At 35.2% G+C, this 23,811-nt stretch overlaps 1 protein-coding gene across 1 annotated transcript; it reads right to left on the bottom strand.

Moving 5' to 3' along the window:
• Positions 1-1,486: 1,486 nt before the first annotated feature.
• Positions 1,487-23,709, bottom strand: LOC122404757 (aminopeptidase N-like). The gene is made up of 19 exons (XM_043408980.1): positions 23,556-23,709; positions 20,800-21,237; positions 12,151-12,338; positions 11,123-11,471; positions 10,123-10,242; positions 9,870-10,050; positions 8,813-8,968; positions 7,236-7,547; positions 6,874-7,051; positions 6,174-6,321; positions 6,015-6,096; positions 5,046-5,226; positions 4,658-4,844; positions 3,929-4,206; positions 3,561-3,739; positions 3,212-3,379; positions 2,609-2,749; positions 2,443-2,524; positions 1,487-1,982 (listed from the first exon to the last, which is right to left on the bottom strand). Exons 1-19 carry the CDS (start codon positions 23,707-23,709, stop codon positions 1,815-1,817), a joined length of 3,690 nt encoding a protein of 1,229 aa, XP_043264915.1. The 3' UTR covers positions 1,487-1,814.
• Between the last annotated feature and the right edge of the window lie 102 nt (positions 23,710-23,811).

Here is a 23,811-nt window from a genome sequence, read left to right as displayed (position 1 = left end):
AAAATCGTGGGGAATAATTTTATCGTTTTCAGTATTTTTAACACATTTTGAAAAATTCAAAACGTTATCGTTCCGATAAAAATTTCAAATTGCATAAAATCAAAATTTACAAATAAAAAATTCTTGCTTTATAATTTATAACAATTCCTTACTTTAATAATCGCCTAAAATCGACGTCTCCAAATGGGAATACATAACTCCTTTAACTGAATGTTTCCGCGCTGACTGGAACTCGTCGTTCTTCTCAAGCACTGTGGAGGAAAATGGCGGCAAGATGTACTTACCTTCGTGAAAACTTTCTGAGAGAATCGAGCATCGATTCGACAGCATCAAAAACGATAACATTCTCATCTTGGTCACCGTAGGACAAGAACAGTGAACAGTGAACAATCGTAACCATTGAATTGAGACACCGTTTTAATCCCTGTTTGTCCATAAGAGCAACGAACGAACAGACATCTCGTGTCGATGTGATCACTCAGTTGTTCGGAATCATGGAACCGTGGGAAAAGTTAAAAATATTACTGACATTTTATTATAGGTCTATAGTTAACTATATAATGTAAATAACTTCTGCACAATTATTTTGTTTTATACTCTCTGCCATGTGTGATTTGTGTAAAATTGTGCTCTTTTCAGTGAAGTCATTGAACTGCTACATTTGTGTCAATAGATAGATTTAAAAAAATGATAATGAGAAGGCTTATTCCTTAATTGATAAATAATAAAGTGAGTATGAATTCAGTTTTTTTTTTTTAATCTGTAAATGGTGTAAGAAAATAGATTCTGCACATATTTTAATATTTTTATAATCCAAACACATAGAATTCAATGGAACTACTTTTATACCGGGTGTTCGGTCATTCTTGGGAAAAGTTTTAATGGGGGATTCTAGAGGCCAAAATAAGACGAAAATCAAGAATACCGATTTGTTGATGGAGGCTTCGTTGAAAAGTTATTAACGTTTAAAGTTCCATTATGGCGCGCGCGAATATTGCCGTTCTACAGGCGGACCTTTAAACGTTAATAACTTATTAACGAAGCCTCAGTCAACGAATTGTTATTCTTGATTTTCGTCTTATTTTGGCCTCTAGAATCCCCTATTAAAAATAAAACTCGACATGAAAGTGATATGCTTCTTTTTGGTTTGAGTCAGCTGCAAAAAAAAATAGAAAGAAATTATAATCATGTTATTGAATCTTAAAATGCGTTTACATAATATGAATTATCAAGGTTTTCTTTTCAGTTCGATTGTTGGATTATTAGATGGTTCTAAAAATAATAGAGAAAACAAAGTTATGTGTGTGCATTTATAATAAAAATATGTGACCTGTGGAAGTAATTCTAAGCTTAGTAAACATGGGTTAAAATAGATAATAATAATAACATAGTGGAAGAGATGTGAAACAATAAAACAGAGAAGGTATTTTAACAGACATTTATTTTACACAAATTTTCGAGTATTGAAACTGAGACTGTGTTTAATTAATAATTAACGCAGGACACGAATATTTCTAAGTATCGACACGACTTTAACAATTACAATCAGCTAGCAAGACTATACTATATTAATAAATTATAAATGAATCGTATAACATTCTTCATTTAATCGTGTAAGTACGAAATATTTATATGCATTTATTTGTAGAACTTTTCAACAAATGAGTGACGAAATGTTAACACGTTTTCATGGTTCAATATATTAACACGATGCCCGCGAAAAGTTACAGCAAAGAAGTCTTCCCAAAACTCTCTATCGAACTTCTTAGAACGCAGCTTTAATTACATTTATTATTTTTTTTTATTAGCAGCGTTCACGAGACCGATCTCTGATCGATCGTTTCTTCTTTCAACGATTTCTCAATTTCGAACAGTGAATTTTTCAACCACGACGTTACGAAATTTCCATTAGCTTCGACGAGCGCTGCTGCGTACCTCGCGCCCTTCATGCTGTCATAGTTATTTTCTCTGAACAATTGAAGCTGTAATACAAAACCGTTGGTCGATAATTAACCCATTTTTTTGCACGGAAAAATTGAAAACTCTTTTCCTCTTATCGCCACACTTATTTTCATCCAATCTAATTTCAAGTGTACAAAATATACAAGGTGTTCAGCTAATCCTGGGAAAAATTTTAATGCAAGATTCTAGAGGCCAAAATAAGACGAAAATCAAGAATACCAATTTCTTGATTGAGGCTTCGTTAAAAAGTTATTAACGTTTAAAGTTCCAGTGTCGCACGCACGCAGATCGCCGTTTCACAGGCGCAACTTTAAACGTTAATAACTTTTTAACGAAGCCTCGATCAACAAATTGGTATTCTTGATTTTCGTCGTATTTTGGTCTCTAGAATCCCCCATTAAAATTTTTCACAGGGTTGGTCGAACATCCTGTATAATACTTGCTTGTGGATATGTAAAGTTGATTATAATGAGTACTTACGTCTTCTAAATCTTGTTCGGTGGTTAGACCATTGCTCATGGATAACACAAAAGACTTCAGAATCGTGTAAGAGCCGGCAAATCTACATTGCGAAAAATTTTTAAGTTTTATGATTTCTTTTACTACAAAATTATTTATAAATTTTTAATTTACTACGAAACGGTACCTTTGTGCAATTTCTTGCCAGTTTGCTCGAACGAACCGAGATGCAGCTTGGGCCGCGGCTGGATTTCGGGGAAACGATTTTAAAATAACTGACACCTCGTCCTCCTGGAACGTTTCTTCGTGGAGGATTTCGTTGAGTATACTGTCATTAGGTACAATCAAATTATAATTCATACTAACAGCAATTCTACCAAAAGTGTCGAAGACATTAAAAATGAAATTATTTGTTCATCATTTTTCTTTGATGGACTATTTTCACTTTATATAAAAATATTTTTTTTAATAATTATTTCCACAGTCATTTGCAATCCAAATGCAAAAGTGTCGAAAGAGAATTGTTCAATTTTAAGTTAAAATTATTTTGCAAGTTCACTTTCCCTCGATTAACTTTTTGACTTCGTGAAAATATTTTTTTTTTATAATTATTTCTTTGCTCGAAAAGTGTAAAAATGGACGGATTATAATTTAGAAATGGAACGTAAAAAAAAATTAGTAAATTAATAGTAAAATCTCGAAAGGTAATTTTCGTGTCATTTAAAATTCTTTGTTTTTCTCATCTGAGAGAATAATCCAGATCAAATAAATATTAAAATATTTCCCTTACGATTGAAGAATCCACGGAGCTTGGAAACAGGCGAACGACGATAACAATTGTTTCCTCTCTTCCTCGTCTTCAGTCAGAGTTACTTGTTCGGTATAGTAATTCCATTCCTTTCGCGTACCATAACGCGCAAGAGTGCAATAAAACGTTTCACGAATGTACGAAGGGATGCTGAAAAAACACATCTTAACACATTACCGACCGATAGCCTATTAATCGACTTTTTTACCGGCCAACACTTACCGACCGATAGCCGATTAATCAACCGCTACCGGTCGGTAAAGTGTTAATTAAGAGCATTGAATCGAAAAGAAAAAATTTAATTAACGAATGAAATTTTTGTCGAGCTTACAATTCCTGGATTTCCTCATCAGTCTTTGCATTTTCGAAAACACCTTTGACCCAGTCCAAACACTCTGTGTGTTCGAACATACATGCCATTTTCACAGCGATCATCGTTAAATGCGAACCTTCTTCGACTTTCAATCCCACTTCGTTGTACAGGGGGGAAACAAACTTCACTATAAACTCCTGAAATTAAACATAACAGTATCATGGAGTATACTATGTAGCCTAAATGAAATGTTTCTGGTTTGATTTCTCAAAAATCAATGAAAATATCGACTTCAAAAAATACATGTATGGTATTCCACTCAAAAAATTGAACTATTGAAAAACTGTCCTATTGATAATAAAAACCTATACAACTTTTTGACTTGCCTGGAAATCGGTAAAAATGGAAGTATCGTACAAAAGCCTGTTCAGTTTGAACGCGTGTTGCATGAACGCAGTCCAAGGCAGATAGTGCCGCTCCTTTATTTGCAAATATTTAATAAAGTCGAAAACAAACTCGTATTTCATCAAACCCATCGCGGCCAGGCTGAAAATATCGTCTATTAAAGAGGCTCTCGTTTCCGCCGGAAACTGTTCGTGATTTTCTTGCAATGCCCTGCTCAGAAGCATCCAATTTATTTCGTCGTAGTGTACACGATAGTATCCTTAAAAAATATTAAAAAGAAACTGTGGTTAGACCATCGTAAACAGCAATTACAAATAAATTTAGTCATAGAGACAATGGAAAACCAAAATGTGAGACAATAAATACAGGGTGTTCGGCCAACCCTGGGAAAAATTTTAATGTGGGATTCTGGAGGCCAAAATAAGTCGAAAATCAAGAATACCAATTTGTTGATGGAGGCTTCGTTAAAAAGTTATTAACGTTTAATGTTCCAATGTCGCGCGCACGCAGATCGCCGTTCAACACGCGTAACTTTAAACGTTAATAACTTTTTAACGAAGCCTCCATCAACAAATTGGTATTCTTGATTTTCGTCTCATTTTGGCCTCTAGAATCCCCCATTAAAATTTTTCCAGGGTATGGTACAGTCAGTGGCAAAATTATTTTTAAATTGTTCCAATTAATTTTTTTAATTAACACAACATTTTTACCAGTTTTGTTTATATTAAACAGAACCCAAGAATCGTTCGAGCCAACGTTGTCCATAGTGAATTTTGGCTCGGGTTGAAACCATGTTCTTTCAGGATACGACCAATTACCGTTCTCGTTAATATAGCTCAGTGGAATATGCCAAAACCTGGAGATATTTTCTAGCGGTTTATCCAATGCAAATTGTTCCTAAAATAACGAATATAATAAACTCTTAAAATCGACATTATTTAAATCGAGTGCTTCCTTTCTTTAATTTATTCGTATTTTATGATTTCTCTCCTTAACTCAAACGATAATCAGGTTTTTGTTAACGAATTTTTTCCATCGAAATTTTTGGAATAACTGTTATTTTCTGTTTATAATACACTTTCAGCGATGCATTAATACCTGGTAAATAGTGGCGGTTCCTGTTTCGTAATTTCTGATGACGGTGACAACCGGATATCCGCCTTGGGAGATCCAAGAATTCATAGCTTCTTCCAAACTAACTCCAATGGTTGAGGAATCATCGGTAGCCTCCTCCGCCATTGCACTCATAAAATCGGCAACATACGTAGTATTGTATTTCCTGCGTGAATAATAAGATTTCTTTCGCTATAGTACAGATTATACTTCCCAGTAGACTCCCGTATAATATTGCAATTGGTTTCATTAATTTATTTCTTTTGCCCAATTTATACGAAATAAAATAGTTTCATTTACACACATTAGTAATATGTGTTTTTTTTAAATTAATAGCATATACAGGGTGTTCTGTCAACCCTGGGAAAAATTTTAATGGGAGATTCTAGAGGCCAAAATAAGACGAAAATCAAGAATACCAATTTCTTGACTGAGGCTTCGTTAAAAAGTTATTAACGTTTAAAGTTCCAGTGTCGCGCGCACGCAGATCGCCGTTTCACAGGCGCAACTTTAAACATTAATAACTTTTTAACGAAGCCTCCATCAACAAATTGGTATTCTTGATTTTCGTCTTATTTTGGCCTCTGGAATCCCCCATTAAAATTTTTTCCCAGGTTTAGCCGAACATCCTGTATACTTTTTTTTAAGTGTCTCATTTGATAAAACATAGAACATAAAAGATGACATGACAGTGATCGTTCAAAATATGTTACATTTGAATTATTCGCGTTATACGGGGAGTTTACTGTATTAACAACCAAAGACGAAAATTTCACAAAGAAACATTCAATTGTATCGGTATAGATTGAATTGATATACAGGGTGTCTGTGAATGTTATGTATAACTGGAAATCATCATTTGTTAAAAAATACGAAAACGATACATGCGGCCGTTAAAGTGTTAAGATCTATAAAACGCTTGGAATTGTTCGCGAATGATATGTATATACCCACCACCTCGTTATCAATTTCTCGTAGCCGTTCCTAAAGGCGGTATCGCTTATCGCGCCATGCAACATGCGTATCAGACATGCACCTACAAGAAGTAATCAATATGCAAGAACGTTTCACACTTATGGTACCTTGAATAAGCAAATCAGATTACCGGTTTACCTTTCGCGTACTCATCGTTGAAGGTGTGCAACAGTCGATAATTGCTGCTTTCGTGCAACGGCCTCGAGATGCTGTAACCGTCACTTTCCATGACTTGTAATTGGACGTCGGTGATGAACGAATTGCTCAAGTTCAATGACAAATCTATCTGAAAATAGAATTTTATCAAAACGGTTTACAACGCTGCTCTGCCTAAATATCAACCCATTACAACCCAGCATAACTCTCTACATATCCATTATTTACTATCTTAAAATGTAAATAGTGATTCAATTTCAATGTGCATTGATTGTGGTATTAAATCAATAGCATCACTGACGAGGTGTACGAGTAGACATTGAATCATATGTAATTTTTCAACCCCACTTTTCTGGGACTCTAAAGCCCCATTACCATTTTTGTCTATCTAGCGATATTGCAAATAGGTTTCTCATTTTTGATAAATTTATTTGACGCTGTACGGAAATGTTGTCTAATACTTTTTTGTAGGTATCTATGACCTCTATTTCAGAAATAAATTTCAATCAAATCCAGTTACTATTGTAGGAGTTATGGCCGTTTGAAAATTGGACCATTTTCATGGGGTGTTTCTCACTTTAAGTCAAGTCAAATCTATTGTCTTTAAACTTGATATATGATACTTGATAAACTTGATAATTATTCATTTGTACACCTAATATATATCAATTTAGTCGCTTGCCTTTGGAACGATCTCGTGTTGGAAATAAAGCAACGATCCCTTGTAGACCCACGCGTCCGTCCGATTCGCGTTCATAAATTCATCGATCAATTGCTGTCCGAACAAAATGACTAGAATCTTCAGAGCATTGTGTTTCGTGACCAGCGGCGATGTTGCGGTGGCGTAGAACGACGACTGCCTTGAAAAATTCAATTTTTTCAATTCACCTTCTATACTATCACCTTGCAAATACCCGTTAAAATCGAAGTCGAACGATTGGGGGCCTTCCCTTGTAAGTGTCACGTGAATCGAACAAGTATAACACACATGGTAGCCACAACAATAGTTAATTTTACAAGTTAAAAACGAATGATGACTCTTACTTCATTGCTATTAGTCCAGGCCTGGCTATGCTCTCGTCGATCCCCGGGGGCAAGCATACAAGGTCCAACTTAGGCAGAGAGTAGGGTACCGGGAACGCGTCGATCAGGTTAACGACAGCTGGCTCGAGTTTGTCGAATAGGTAAATCCCCTGTGAGCGTTCCTTAGAATCGCTCCAAAACGTCGCGGGTACCTTGAAATCGCCCACAAGTGTCGTCCCAGTATCCTCTATGTGCCCCATCAGAAAAGCTAAACTCTGCGGCGAAAGTGGCGGGGATTCCTCGAACGTGTCGACCACCATCGTTGTGTTCGGTCTGCAAACAGAAATAATCGAACAATTATTACAATATCCTCTATAAATGTCTACAAAGGGTAACTGATCGAATACAGGTTCCTTTTAAAAATCTTTTTTCTTTCGTCTTCTTTCGATTAACAGTGTTTTTAAAATCGAGGCACTTGTGAGAAAAAAAGTTATTCCATAAAAATTAATATGAGACTAAAAATCAAATTTTTAAAAATTATAGTAAGAAGTCTTTTTTATAACGTTTTAAAAAAATTTTTTTATGTGTCTTATAAATGAGATAGAATCATTGAAAAGTCGTAATTTTTGTTCGTTAAATTTGGTTATTAATTTGTTGCAAATTCTTCGATATATTGGTGTGAAAATAAAATAAGATTAGGAAAATGGGTTCCATTGTGTGGGAAATATATTGATACCGATTTTCGCGGGCAACGACAACGCAAGTGACGTCATGCGAGAGCGACACCTTGCGGGTTGCGGGAGATTCGCGAACAATAGATTTAACGAGGCAGTCGTCGAACTACCGATAGCGAAAGAACACGTGTATATCTGTAGCTGTTCCCTTATAATTATAATACTATCATTAGAATAAATTTTCTTCTAACAATATTATCTAGAATATACAGTTGGTCTATTTAACACATTTAATTGATTAAGTAAAATTATTAGAAATGTACAGGTTCTAACAAAATGGCGGTAACAAAAGTGTTGATCCCTTTAGTCCTCTTATTTTAATTCGAAAGAAAAATTTCATGCTTTGTCGAAATGATCGCTGAACATTCTGGGATTAACAAGCAAAATAAAAATATTATTCTACGATGGTTTATATAACACATTTAATTGATTAAATAAAATTATTAGAAATGTACAGGTTCTAACAAAATGGCGGTAACGAAAGTGTTGATCCCTTTAATCCTCTTATTTTAATTCGAAGAAAAAATTTCACGCTTTGTCGAAATGATCGCTGAATATTCTAGGTTAATATTTTAAAATAAAATATTATTCTACGAAAGTATAATAAATAAGTTTGAACATTTACCAAATTCAAAAATTCCGTCAAAATGATTGCTTTTGACATGGATATGTAAATATTAGTAATTTCAAATTATTTAAATAAAATATTGATAAAATATCGGTTTTGATACGTTGATGTACCTGAACTGGGTATCACCAAGCATCCTAATTTACAATTTGTAATTAGAGATGTAAGGAGAAGGAATTCAATAGTTTTGCAGAAGCATTTCATATGAAATTAGTAGAAAGGTATGAATTACTTACACTTCTTTCAAGGTCTTCAGAGGCATGTTCGAAAGGACTTTCGTCTCCTTGGAACGTGCCACGGATATGGAGAAAATTGACTTGTGGTCCGTCTCGTCAAAAACTGGGAAAAGGTATCGAGCATCGAAACGTTTCAATTTCGTCCCCATCAGCCACCTGACGCGAACGGATCAAGAATTAGGCGAATTATTTAAACATTTCTACCTGCAATCGATCGTCATACAGCACGGTAATTACTAAAAAATTTTTCATTATTTCTCTTCATTGTAAACCATACGTAAAATTAATCCAAATTCTTAGAAGATTAAATGTTAGAGGATAATCTACTGTGAAAGACGTCGGTGGTGATTTGGTTGAGTGAGGTTGGTAGTGATGACTAGTGAGGTTAGTAACGAGGAGTGAGGGGAATACTGTGTGTATCGAGAACACAAAGGAGTCACACAGAACAAAAGAGAGTGGAAAGAAAGAGTGTTGCATATTTGTTGAGGGTTAGGTTAAGCTTTTGTTTCTATCTTATTATAAATCTGTTATATTAACATGTTCACTGCCAGATCAAAACCCTATAATATTCTACAAAAGTGAAACTTTGATTTTAGACCATTCTAAGCTACATAACCTAAAATTTGTTTCAGCAGTTATTATCGTAATCTTGTTGAAATTCATAAATTCCATTCAAACTTATTTCCCTGAACATCTTTATTTAAGAATTAATTTTTCTAGAATCATAATAGTAAATCCTGTCACTCATATATGGGTGGTGTGGCAGTCAAGGTGTTGAGAAAGAAATACAACATTAAAATATGAACTTCTCGGTGTCCAAAAACTCCAAATAAATACTGGTATAAGAATTTTGATAACATCTGTTAATAACAATTAATAGTTGGCTCTAAATTTACATCTTTCGTATTGTTGCTGTACGAAAATTCTTAAAATTGATTATGCAACTGCCATTTTGCTAGCGTGATTAACACAGAATGCTGGTAATTATTTGCAAGATTGCACTTATTTTACTATAATCGATGACCAGTAAAAAATTAGGTAGAGATATGGTATTTACTTTTCATCGCCAGACGAAGTGTAATTAGCAACGAAGAATGCATTGTCGTCGATTTGTGCTTGATAATCGATTTCCAGGGAATAAATTCCTCCTTGAATCCGAGTACCCAAGTGAATCGTGTGAATTTCGTTATTCTCGTCCGTCGTGTGTTGTGTAATCTCAATTTCCGTTGAATTGGTGTCTGAGAAGGCGTAAAACGATGTTATTGCTTTTTAACATTCCGAACTAATTTGAAATTTTATGCGCATATTACCATTTTTATAAAACGAGCCGCCATTTATCGAAGATACTTCCGAGAACTCGATGAAAGATATGTCTTCCGTTTCATTCTCCGTCAGCGTTACTATAACGTCCCGTTCCACGGAATACCGTGCTGCAAATAAATTAAATTTCGTTTAAACAAACAAATTTTTGGTAAATGATATATCGAAGACTTACTGCTGCCATCAATTTTGTTTTTTAAGAAAAGAATGAAAGAATATTTGGGCCACAATTGGCAGAACCAACAGCCATAAATTATAATGAAACATTTTTAAAACAATTACTCAAGAATATAAAAAGGGAATTAAAAATAAGTAGGATGGTTTTATTTTAAACGAAACCAATTTTCTTTTCTACATCTCGAATTTTTTTCTAGAAATTGGGTAGGATTTCGAGGTTATGTGTATCCACCAAAAATGATTGCAATTGACCCCTGTAACTAAATATAATTTTTTTAGAACGATTTGAAATTTTTTAATTTCGTCGGAAAATTTGTCTACCTATTGGAATTTTTTTATCGAAAGTGGGTAGGATTTCGGGGGTATGTGTAATGACCAAAAATGATTGTAATTGACCCCTGTAACTAAATACAATTTTTTTAGAATCATTTGAAATTTTTCAATTTCGACTAAAAATTTCTGTACCTTCTAGAATTTTTTTCTAGAAAGTGCGTAGGATTTTGGGGGTATGTGTAATGACCAAAAATGATTGTAATTGACCCCTGTAACTAAATACAATTTTTTTAGCATGATTTTAAATATTTCAATTTCGACTAAAAATTTCAGTACCTTCTCGAATTTTTTTCTAGAATGTGGGTAGGATTTCGGGGATATGTGTAATGACCAAAAATGATTGTAATTGACCCGTGTAACTAAATATAATTTTTTTAGAACGATTTGAAATTTTTTAATTTCGACCAAAAATTTCAGTACCTTCTCGAATTTTTTTATGACGTGTCCTATTTTTTAATGTAAAAAAATCAAACGGATTACCAAACGTTTCGTCGTCCTTGTAACTCAGGTAATTAATTTCATCCTCGGATCTCGGTCGTCTCCTCCTTGATCGAGTTCTATTTCTCTCTTCCCCTGGATCCAACATGGATAGTTTATAACGCGACAACGTGATGTTTATCGCGTTTAAAGACAGTTTGCTTAAACTTGTCGTGTCGTTTACTTGGAATTCGATAACCACGCGGCCCTTCAGCCTGGACGGGCCATTAATATTAATTATTGGAGTTACACCGAGCCAGTATTTCAAGGGATAAACGAAAGGAGAAATCGGCGCCTCGATGCTCTCGGGATCCTCGATTTCATCGTTGAGCAGATCGATGGTGTCGTAAGACTGGGAACAATTCAACAAACAGGTCCTCCCATAAGTTCGTGCTGTTCAACATCTTCAAATCGACGAGGATAATAATTTAGTAAAAAATGAAATATCATTTGTGAAAATATTTCCAATTTATTGGAGATTTAAACAGTGTATTTTTCTTTTATTTCTAATAAAATCAACAGTAACGAAGGAAATCTTTCATGGCATGTAATTTAGTATTAACACATTACCGACCGATAGCCTATTAATCGACTTTTTTACCGGCCAACGCTTACCGACCGATAGCCGATTAATCAACCGCTACCGGTCGGTAAAGTGTTAAAATAGACATTTTTTTTATTATTTTATTTTCTTATTTAAGTGAATTAATTTGAGTAATTATTCGAGACCCACATGAAATAAAATTAATTTCCTTTCCTCTCGTTGCATTTTATGATTTTAAATATATTTATTGCAACTCTAATTTTTGTTTTATTTCTAATAAAAATGTCTAATATTGTCAACCTTAACGAAGGTTAATTGAGGTTAAATCTTTCATGGCATGTAATTTAGTATTAAAATACACATTTTTTTTATTCAAGTGAATTAATTTGAGTAAAATAATAATAAATTTCATTAAATAACTGATTTTATCAAATTTGTTGTTTTATTTCGAATAAAATGTGTATTCTATAACAACTATGTCACTCACTTTCTTCTTTGGCAAGGAGTTGATGTACCATCCGAGGAATCCAGCGGCGACTATGCCAATAATAAATACTATGATAATCGCCGCTATCTTCGTGTAGGATAAAAACCAACCATTGTCCCTTTTGTACTCTATATCATCGCAGGTCATAAACTCCACCGGACTGCCACTGAACTGTGGCATAATTTGAGCTGAAAAAATTGACGCAAATATGAAACGAGCAAATAGTAAAATTGGGAAACGTCTCGAGGAAAAGATTTTTACCGAATAAAAATCTTTTTTTTTTATTTGATCAACCTTGAGCGCTGCAATCACCTAGTGTTTAAACACATGTTTACCGCGGACGTGATAGCAACATTAAAAGTTAATAAAAATTAATCCAAAAATTATCTTGCATTCCCAAAGGATAGCTAAGTTAACTGCAAAAAAGAATCATAACGTCAGGTGCAACATTTCCTTAAAAAAAATTGAGAAAAATGGTTCAATTTTCTATCATTCACATAAGACTCTTCCCTTGACACATTACCGACCGATAGCCTATTAATCGACTTTTTTACCGGCCAACACTTACCGACCGATAGCGTATTAATCAACTTTTTTACCGACCAACGCTTACCGACTGATAGCCGATTAATCAACCGCTACCGGTCGGTAAAGTGTTAAGTGGACGCCAGATTTTCTTTTAGGTGGAATCTAAACGTCGCCTCGCTTCTTGTTCAATTTTAACAGAGTAAAGACGTCCTTCCAAACCATATAATAAAGTTTCACTTTTACTTAGAAAGGTCCTGCTTTTTCACTCAATTCCAATGCTTTTCTATTAAATTGGAAATTTTATCCTCAGTTTTAGAATATCGAATGGTAAGAACTTATGGGGTGACCTAGTATTATGTACCACAGTAGCTTTGATGGCTCTAGATAGTATTGTCGTCGCCATAATCGTGACGAATTCGCGTTATCGGCCAGGTCGAACGTGACCATTCATCGTTGCAATTGATTCCCCGCGTTTCAGGCTCGATGCAAATGCTCGTAAATATTCTAAAGAAACGACCATTCAAGGTCCTTCCCGTGCACGTTGCTGACCGGCTGTTAACTTTACCATTCGCATAATCGTTCGCGAAGTCGACGTAGTCTGAGCTATAATTCCTTAGACGTTCGAGACGTCAGGCGTGGAATTCTATGAGAAGGCACGTATAGTGTTGCGAAGTCGATTGTTTCCGATCGTTCGCCACTCAATTTGCACTTCAACGAGCATTCGATTCTTTGAAAGGCTTGCAACTTATGGAAATTTTTCGAAGTCGAATAACAATCTCTTCAAAAAAATTAGAAATTAGCAGGTGACAAATGTACAGATATTAGGTCGTCACCAGTATATTTTTGATATTCTGAAATTGAGGAGGATCAAATTTTGTGATTTAATAGAATACAAAACGAAATTAATTTGTTTCGTGACACGAGTTTTTTAAAGGAAGAATTGTAACATTATAGTGAAATTTAAATATGTGGATTTGAAACACATTTAAACATACAAATGAAATTTCGGGGAAACATTTCTGGCCACACGGTATATTTTCGGTAAAGAATTTTTTCTCTCGAAAATACGCAGGATTTCGGGGGTATGTGTATTCACCAAAAATGATTGTAATTGACCTCTGCAATCGAAAATAATTTTTTCAGAATGATTTGAAAGTTTTCAATTTTGTCGAAAAATTTCAAGACCTACTGGAATTTTTTTCTCGAAAATGCGTAGGAATTCGGGGGTATGTCTATTTACTAAAAATGATTGTAATGGGCCCCTGCAATTAAAAATAATTTTTTTAGAACGATTTGAAATTTTTTTTTTCGTCGTAAAATTTCACACCTTCTCGAATTTTTTTCTCGAAAGTGGATAGGATTTCGGAGGTATGTGTAATGACTAAAATTAATTGTAATTGACCCCTGCAACCAAAAATAATTTTTTCAGAATGATTTGAAAGTTTTGGATTTTGTCAAAACATTTGCCCAACTATTGGAATTTTTTTCTCGAAAGTGCGTAGGATTTCGAGGATATGTGTATTCACCAAAAATGATTGCAATTGACCCCCGCAACCGAAAATAATTTTTCCAGAACGATTCGAAACTTTTCAATTTAATTGTTAATAACTTTTCAACGAAGCCTCCATCAACAAATTGGTATTCTTGATTTTCGTCTTATTTTGGCCTCTGGAATCCCCCATTGAAATTTTTCCCAGGAGTAGCCTAACTAAAAATAATCGATAAAAGTTCGATTCAATTTCTTCTCGTTGCTAATAAAAATCATACAATTATTTGTAAATATTCTCTACGGACCCACAAACGATAAACGAAGTTTCTAAATGAAAACGAAGAATTTCTTTTAAAAAATGGAGGTCAAAGGAACTCGTGCGCTTTCACGTCCCGATGAATGGTTTCGCCCACTTAAATGATGTTTCACCGATGATAACACGCGCTGTTGGCCGAAGGTTACTATAATACTTACGGTGCATCGCGATGATTACGTATACGAATCGGACGTATGGTTATTCGCGGCAGAATCCACCGCCGGTATTCTGTTACGCGTTATATCACGCGATGCATGATCACCGCGTAAACAAATGAAACTGGAAACGTACCGTGACCATTATAATATCCTATCGTCGATCGTTTCTATCCACCAGGTGTAAGAATCACGCGCTATAAAACACAGATTGATAAATTGAACGATCCAAACGTGGCTAATTTCACTTTCCACCGCAACCAGTTAACTAAACTACGAAACAAATATTCACACGACAATTTATCGCTGTAATTAACGGGTGATTACGTTATTGCGTAACGAAATCGTGGCTACTGGTATGAAGTGCGACTACCACGGGTATTTCTAACATCGTGAAATGAAAATCGAGCGATGTATATGTATATTGGACGATTGCATAAGTGCTCGATTTAGAAATGAAGTTCGATCCATTAAATTTTATAGAATACAGTTTTATTAACCCTTTGCACTCCGAATTATATTTCAATCTCGTTACCAGCTGCTCCCAATGCTCTCAAGTGTTTTATTTGAAATCTACGTTAATTAAAAATTATCGTATATTGTCATTTTCAAGGGTATACTCAGCTACCCCCCATTTCCGGTTCTTACACTATTTACGGGACACCCTGTATATCTTTTTGGTTTGGACTTGAAAAAATGTCGAGTCACATTCAACATAGGAGTGCAGAGGGTTAATCACTCACGCCTTAGTAGCTCACTTATAGCTCACTCCTTACTAGCTAGCTAGTTTGCTCACTTCTTGCTAGCTAGCTACCTATCTAGCTAGCTAGGTCACTCCTTGGTAGGTAGCTACCTAGCTCACTCATTGCTAGCTAGCTAGCTACCTCACACCTTGCTAGCTAGCTAGCTAGCTCACTCCTTGATAGATAGCTAGCTACCTCACTTCTTGGTAGCTAACTAGTTAACACACTCCCAGCTAGCTACCTAGCTCACTCCTTACTAGCTAGCTAGTTTGCTCACTTCTTGCTAGCTAGCTAGATAGCTCACACCTTGCTAGCTAGCTAGCTAGCTCACTCCTTGATAGATAGCTAGCTACCTCACTTCTTGGTAGCTAACTAGTTAACACACTCCCAGCTAGCTACCTAGCTCACTCCTTACTAGCTAGCTAGTTTGCTCACTTCTTGCTAGCTAGCTAGATAGCTCACACCTTGCTAGCTAGCTAGCTAGCTCACTCCTTGATAGATAGCTAGCTACCTCACTTCTTGGTAGCTAACTAGTTAACAAACTCCCAGCTAGCTACCTAGCTCACTCCTTACTAGCTAGCTAGTTTGCTCACTTCTTGCTAGCTAGCTACCTATCTAGCTAGCTAGGTCACTCCTTGGTAGGTAGCTACCTAGCTCACTCATTGCTAGCTAGCTAGCTACCACACACCTTGATAGATAGCTAGCTACCTCACTTCTTGGTAGCTAACTAGTTAACACACTCCCAGCTAGCTACCTAGCTCACTCCTTACTAGCTAGCTAGTTTGCTCACTTCTTGCTAGCTAGCTAGATAGCTCACTCCCAGCTAGCTACCTAGCTCACTCCTTACTAACTAGCTAGTTTGCTCACTTCTTGCTAGCTAGCTAGATAGCTCACACCTTGCTAGCTAGCTAGCTAGCTCACTCCTTGATAGATAGCTAGCTACCTCACTTCTTGGTAGCTAACTAGTTAACACACTCCCAGCTAGCTACCTAGCTCACTCCTTACTAGCTAGCTAGTTTGCTCACTTCTTGCTAGCTAGCTAGATAGCTCACACCTTGCTAACTGGCTAGCTAGCTCACTCCTTGATAGATAGCTAGATGGTCGAATTATCTATGTCCATTCTTTCAGCAATCTCCTCGGTAGTTGTTGCGTCGCAGACCCTCGAGCGTCCCGTCGCGACGCAATACACCACTTAGGCTAGACCCAAGTGTTAGGGTAGGCCCAACCCAAGAATGAACATAGATAATTCGACCATCTAGCTATCTATGAAGGTGTGAGGTAACTAGCTAGCTAGCAAGGAGTGGGCTACCTAGCCAGCTACCAAGGTGTGAGCTAGCTAGCTACCAACCAAGGAGTGACCTAGCTAGCTAGTGACCTAGATAGGTAGCTAGGTTTTTCATTAATAATTCAAAAACGAAGCCCCATCCGACATTTTAGCAAAGGAAATTGTTGTTCAGAATCGTCTCAGCTACATTTCCGGTTCTTATACTGTTTACGGGACACCCTGTATATAACTACATAAAAACAATGGAGCTACGTTGTCGAGCGAAGATTGCAACGAGTATAAAAATCGGGCACTACTTATGCAATCATCCAATACATAACGATCGCTGAATAACTTCCATTAAGGGGGGATCGTCTTGCAACGACTCTAAAGGAAAATAAAACTGATACTTTCAAGTTGCAGACAAAATATTCTGTTGTGTGGATTTTTTTTATTTATTAACTATTAAAGTTAGATTGCAAAAAAATTGTTAGAAATTCTGAAATATATGACATTCGATTCTGATGAAAAATATTACTAAAGAAACTTCTTGTTTGTTAAATTTGCATCTTACAAAGAATTTATAGTTTCTTTCGATAGTTTATTCTATCATCAGAAAGAGATTAGAAATTAGGTATTTGAGGTGCTCGAAATTTTGACATATTTTTCACTAAAATACGCGTTAATTGCATTTCGAAACATTAAAATCCTTCAATCCGTTCAGAAGTTATGGCGTTTTAAAGATATGCTCGAAATTTTTGAGTGACATTTGTGGAGTGGAATGTTTTTCTCGAAAATGGTTAGAAATTCGAGGGTATGTCTATTGACCAAAAATGATTCTAATTGACCCCTCCAACCAAATATAATTTTTTTAGAACAATTTGAAATTTTTTAATTTTGTCAAAAAGTTTCACACCTTCTCGAATTTTTGTCTCGAAAATGGTTAGAAATTCGCGGGTATGTTTATTGACCAAAAATGATTCTAATCGACCCCCCCAACCAAAAATAATTTTTTTAGAACAATTTGCAATTTTTTAATTTTGTCAACAAATTTCACACCTTCTCGAATTTTTTTCTCGAAAGTGCGTAGGATTTCGGGGATATGTGTATTCACCAAAAATGATTATAATTGACCTCCACAACCGAATATAATTTTTCCAAAATGATTTGAAATTTTTTAATTTTGTCAAAAAATTTCAACCTTCCCGATTTTTTTTCTCGAAAGTGCGTAGGATTTCGGGAATATGTGTATTCACCAAAAATGATTGTAATTGACCCCAGCAATCGAAAATAATTTTGTCCAGAATGATTTGAGACTGTTCAATTTTGCTGAAAAATTTCAGCAGCCCCTGTCGAGTTTTCTTAAAAATTCGTTTTTCATTTTGAACACATTTGGTTGGCGTTGTACAGAAAAGTTATTTAATACTTTTTTGTAGGTATCCATGAACTCTAGTTCCCCCCCAAAATTTCAATGAAATATATTCGCTATTGTAGGAGTTACGGCTGTTTGAAAATTGGATGCTCGAGTTGGGTGGAACACCTTAAATATCTGAATCGACTATAATATTTTCGACCACCATTTTCCAGGGGATGTCCTCTGGTTTAATTAAAGCGAATTAAGTCTTGATCCTGAATGTGCATGGAAATACGCATTATATCATTCTGATAGCAGATTGCACGTGGAACGATGATCACGACAAGTGCAGTCGCATAATCACTGCAATCGTACGTTTCCTCTTAGAGTTATATACCAGCGTTCAATATCTGAAATGTTCTGGAATCTAGGAGGCAAAGTTTCACCATCGAATCGCAAACTTTCCAAATGCGGCCAAACTTTTTAGAATCACGAATAAAAAAAAAGAAGAACTGCAACGAAGTTGAGGATCTTAATTAGAGCGTGGATGTTTATACATTTATGGGAAATTTTAATTCTCAAAAAATAGCAAAATATATTTAACCTCTTCAGGGTCAAATTTGGTCTATTTATTATTGACAGTAAATTATAAAAAAAAAAAAAACTGAACGTCCACATATGTATGTGGCCAAAGGCTTGAAGTGGTTAATATCCAATAATATAAAAAATCCTTAAAATGTGATACGAATTATTATATTTGGGGGTCGAAACAACCCTCTACGAAGCTTCCATTTCTAATAAAAATATCAATTTGTATATGTATAGATCCACAGAATAGTCATAGTGCTTTGCATCGATTATGCTTTGAAACGGCTCAACAATTATGATAATGATCAATAGTGGTCACTGGTTCCTGGTAGTTGTCACGAGAGCAAAAATAGGATAAAACTATGATAGAAACAGTCCGTTGAACTTGTTTAATTTAGTCTTCTCAACTGATTTTTATGTTTCTACAGAAATTATTTATAATAGAGAAAAAAGAATCTGTGGATAGTGATTTCAGTTGCAAGAGGTTTAGAAGCTTTGTCTCGGGCGTTTTATTCCAATTTAAAGCTTTCAGAAGCTTTTTCCTCGGGCGTTTTATTCCAATTTCGACGCACTAATTCGAGAATAAATTCACGTATGTTTTGTTCCGTTGCTATCTTTATGACACGAACCGCCATATTTTGTTTTATCTGTATCTCACGTACTTGTCAAATGATTACTGAACCGGACACGAGGTGCATTTGTTGTCACTTTTGTAACATACTCTTGCATATATTCTTTAACAAAATTTTGCAAACTAAAAACTAGGTTTTATAATCCTTCTTTAACTTCTGTCTGCGCTTTATTCCTTGATCGATTATTCGTAGACCAAATATAACTATTTTCTAAAAGTCTATATAAAAATTAATCGTCAACAAAGTTTTTTACTTGAGTCGAAAAGTGTAATTGTAAAATTTGATACAAATTTCACTGAAAATATCTAAATTTCTAAATGTTTTTCTTATACAATAATCGTTAAACATTTCTTTTATTTTAAAATTTTAATGGGGGATTTTAGAGGCCAAAATAAGACGAAAATCAAGAATACCAATTTGTTGATGAAGGCTTCGTTAAAAAGTTATTAACAATTAAATTCAAACATTTCAAATCGTTCTGGAAAAAATATTTTCGGTTGCGGGGGTCAATTACAATCATTTTTGGTTATTACACATACCCCCAAAATCTTATCCATTTTCGAGAAAAAAATTCAGGAAGGTGGACAAATTTTTCGGCGAAAACAAACATTTCAAATCGTTCTGGAAAAATTATATTCGGTTGCGGGGGTCAATTACAATCACTTTTGGTGAATAGACATACCCCCAAAATCCTGCGCATTTTCGAGAAAAAAATTCGAGATGTGTGACATATTTTGACAAAATTAAAAAATTTCAAATTTTTCTAAAAAAATTATTATTAGTTGCAGGGGTCAATTACAATCATTTTTGGTGAATAGACATACCCCCAAAATCCTGCGCATTTTCGAGAAAAAAATTTAGTATGAGCGGAACTTTAAACGTTAATAACTTTTTAATGAAGCCTCCATCAACAAATTAATATTCTTGATTTTCGTCTTATTTTGGCCTCTAGAATCTCCCATTAAAATTTTGAATGAAATCGACGTTTGTAATTATTCCATTTATTAATCCATTTCTTGGCGTTTCTTATTTCTTGAAAAATATACCGAACAAAATTTGCAACAAGCTACAAATAATTGCTTGTAAATAAATTCGACCTTAAATTCTTTATCAATATATAACACTTCAAGGCTGTCATGCCTTTATCTATCCCCTAATATACGTTTTTAACTTATTATTGTTGTTTATATTCCGCTGCTCGTGACAACTGAAGAATACTCGTTTGACATACTTCAAAAATGTTAATTATTTCACAAAATATTTTAGAAACGCCTTGCTAATTATATTTAATCTAATTTTGTTTCATCGTACAACTTATTTAAATAAACTAAAATCTTCCCAAAATTAAACAACCCAACGAATATTTAATTTAAACATAATCGCATAATAAATTTAATAACATCATCGATGTTTCCACGAAACTACAAAGTTTCTGTAAAGAAAAAGAAAATTCAATATCCCTTTGTTCAAATCGAAAGATTTTCAAGATCGAATTTTCAAGATCGAAAAACCGAAAATGTTCTAACTTCGAATATCTTTTGTAAAACTATTCAGATATGAGTAGAAAATCCGTTACTTACAATTTCTGCGTCCATAATCCTGCCAACTAGAAATAGATCCGCGGCTCATGTGACCAGCTTCCGGTTTCTTCGGCCAAAGGAACACCGATTCGCGCTGTAACGGGCGACTACTAAATCGAAAAACGAAAACGAAAACGCCGAACGGAAGCGGAGGATTTGTCACCGTACGAGTTCGACTTTGAGTATTAAGTTGAATTTCCGATCGCTCCGTGTACTTCGTTCGTGCAAGTGCAGCGCAATTAGTTGTTCTACCTGTGATGCAATACGCGAACGCGGCCCGACGGTCAGAATGCAGTTCGCTACTCCCCACCTTTTTTAAATCGTTGCCTCCACTCTTTATGCATTTCCATTCGTCGACGCACAATCGTGCAAGTCTTCCGATTTTCCGGTATTCCCCTGCGGTTTCTTCATCGACGTCTGAGATGTTCTCAGCGATCGCTGAACGTCACTCGTAGCCTCAAAATGGCGGAAGTTAAATGACCTTAGAAACCCTGATTGCAACGAAAATCATTTGATTCAACGTACGAGGGTCGTTCGATGAGTCTTTAGAAAAAGATAGAAAAAGAAATTATTTTAGGTAGATTTCTTTTTATTTTTCAACATAATCTCCTTTTAGCTCTGTACGCTTTTCCAAACTTTTCTCCAACTTTTTTAAGTCATATGAAAATTATAATTTTTCCAGAACAATTTGAAATTTTTTTGTGAAACGAAAATTGACCACCTTACTGAATTTTTTTCTCGAAAGTGCGTAGGATTTCGGGGATATGTCTATTCTTAAAAAATGATTGTAACTGACCCCTGTAACTAAATATAATTTTTCCAGAACGATTTGAAATTTTTTTTTCGCCAAAAAATTTGACCATCTTCCTGAATTTTTTTCTCGAAAGTGAGTAGGATTTCGGGGGTATGTGTATTCACCAAGAATGATTGTAATTGACCCCTGCAACCAAAAATAATTTTTCCAGAACGATTTGAAATTTTTTTTTCGCCGAAAAATTCGGGCACCTTCCTCAATTTTTTTCTCGAAAATGGGTAGGAATTCGGGGGTATATTTATTGACCAAAAATGATTGTAATTGACCCCTGCAATTAAAAATAATTTTTTCGGAATGATTTGAAATTCTTTTTTTCGTCGCAAAATTTGACCACTTTCCTGAATTTTTTTCTCGAAAATGCGCCGGATTTCGGGGGTTTGTCTATTCACCAAGTATGATTGTAATTAACCCCGGAAACTAAATATAATTTTTTCAGTATGATTTCGCGAAGTCACGTATACGTGACAGCGGCCGTCAAAGTGTTAACGGTTAACATACAAAATGGTTCCCCCGTTTGTTGCGATCCACGTGCTGCGAATTATGACGCACATTCCGAACGACAACGAAATCAACCTAACGCGCGTAGCGCAATAAAAATAGATTAGAATAATCGTCGGAATCGTAGCACGGGATCGTCCAACGATGATTAAATGCAAAATTGAAAAATTGCTTCCGGGTTCCCCGGGCAAGTCGGAAGAAAAGGTGGCGAATGGTACGAGTGACCCAGTTGCCCCTTAAAACGAGCCAGAAACTCGTACACAAAACGCCCTATCAATTCCAATTGACGTCGAACCGGAAGTGGACGTTGATCCCGGGCCCGGATTGGTGGCTTTTCATTGATGAACCGACGTACACGGTGTCGAGAAATGTCTTGCCCCGGCTGGTCTTGATGAACTCTGGATCCTTGGATCGATGGGGTCCGTGTGGCGCCAGGAGTCAAGATACACGCGCGCCACTCGCGTCAAGTTCACGCGAACCACTTAGCGCGCCGCCATTATGTCAGACAAATGCCAAATTAGGTTAGAAATTAGGGGATAAGAACAAATAAAAATGCATGACAAACTCAATTAATTACTTTGTTATAGACATTTTTCATTTCATCAAAATGAAAAGATTTAAACCTTCAAGTATAGTATTGTACTTAAATTAGTTCAGAAATAGAACGTGTAATAAACATTTAATAATTTTCGTGAACAGAACGTGATTAGAATTGCTTCTTATTCTAATTATTTGCAGAGAAAGATAGCTAGCTAGCTCACTCCTTGTTCACTCCTATTATCATCTTATTATTATTATTATTATATTAAGACTCTTTAAAAATAATTTTAAAATAATACTGTGCCCACTACAATATACATACATACGACCTTACCCATTATTCTCTGAGCACCAACTTCTATTTTATGAGTCATTCGAGTTACTCCTTTCGATAAGAGTTATTGCGTACCCAGAGTTTTCTAGCACTTTTGTGTACGAAACGATAAAGACAAACTATTCCACTGTATATTTAGCTGACATTAACTAGGTGCACAGACATTGCATTTGTCATGCTTATACATCAGACACGTACGAGTTGTTTCTCGATTCTAATAACTAGCCATTACCGATTTCAAAATTATTTTTTTTTTATTATCAAATAATTATTTTTTCATACGTTAAGACTATTTCATATGAATTTTATTGCGATTAATTTCAAGCCATTATTATTTTAGCGATTCTCAGAAAAATGGATTGAAATTACTTATAGCATACTACGAGATTCTACAACCTAAATTGTTGTTCATAATTAGTAAAATGAGATCAGTTTCATTCAATTATTTTGACTAAATGTGATTTCCATAGAATTTTACTTGACAATTTTCTTATTTCATAGAATTTTTGTACTTCAGCTAGGTACATCGACATCTCAATTTTTATTAGCTTTACAAAGCTATTTTTTTACAAATTTCTTTTTCTTCAGAAAACGAATCTTCTTTCTTTGGACCTTCTTTCTTCCTTTCATTTGCGTAGAATAAAAATGTGTTTTGTTTGTCAGCATATTTTTGCTTTTCTGTTAGCTCTGAAATGTTGCACAGCAGTTCTCCGTGCAAGTGCATGTTTATCGACACGGTTCGAAACGGGGATTCACCGAATCCGTCCGTGGCATCTCAATTTCCATTGATGCTTTCGGGATTGGCCATTGACGCTGGGCATCAGAG

This window comes from Colletes gigas, unplaced genomic scaffold (genome assembly GCF_013123115.1).
Source record: "Colletes gigas isolate AHSC1104 unplaced genomic scaffold, ASM1312311v1 Colletes_gigas_Sc00003, whole genome shotgun sequence".
Classification (NCBI taxonomy): Eukaryota; Metazoa; Arthropoda; class Insecta; order Hymenoptera; family Colletidae; genus Colletes; species Colletes gigas.
The sequence above is the reverse complement of the archived record's forward strand: the minus strand, read 5'-3'. Positions and strand labels throughout refer to the sequence as shown.

Coding starts and splice junctions, on each gene's coding strand:
- LOC122404757 (XM_043408980.1), bottom strand. CDS start 23,709: ATGCACTTGCACGGAGAACTGCTGTGCAACATTTCAGAGCTAACAGAA. Junction 5,227..6,014: donor GAGAAATTGATAACGAGGTG/GTGGGTATATAC, acceptor TTATTCACGCAG/GAAATACAATACTACGTATG. Junction 1,983..2,442: donor CCGAACAAGATTTAGAAGAC/GTAAGTACTCAT, acceptor TTTGTATTACAG/CTTCAATTGTTCAGAGAAAA.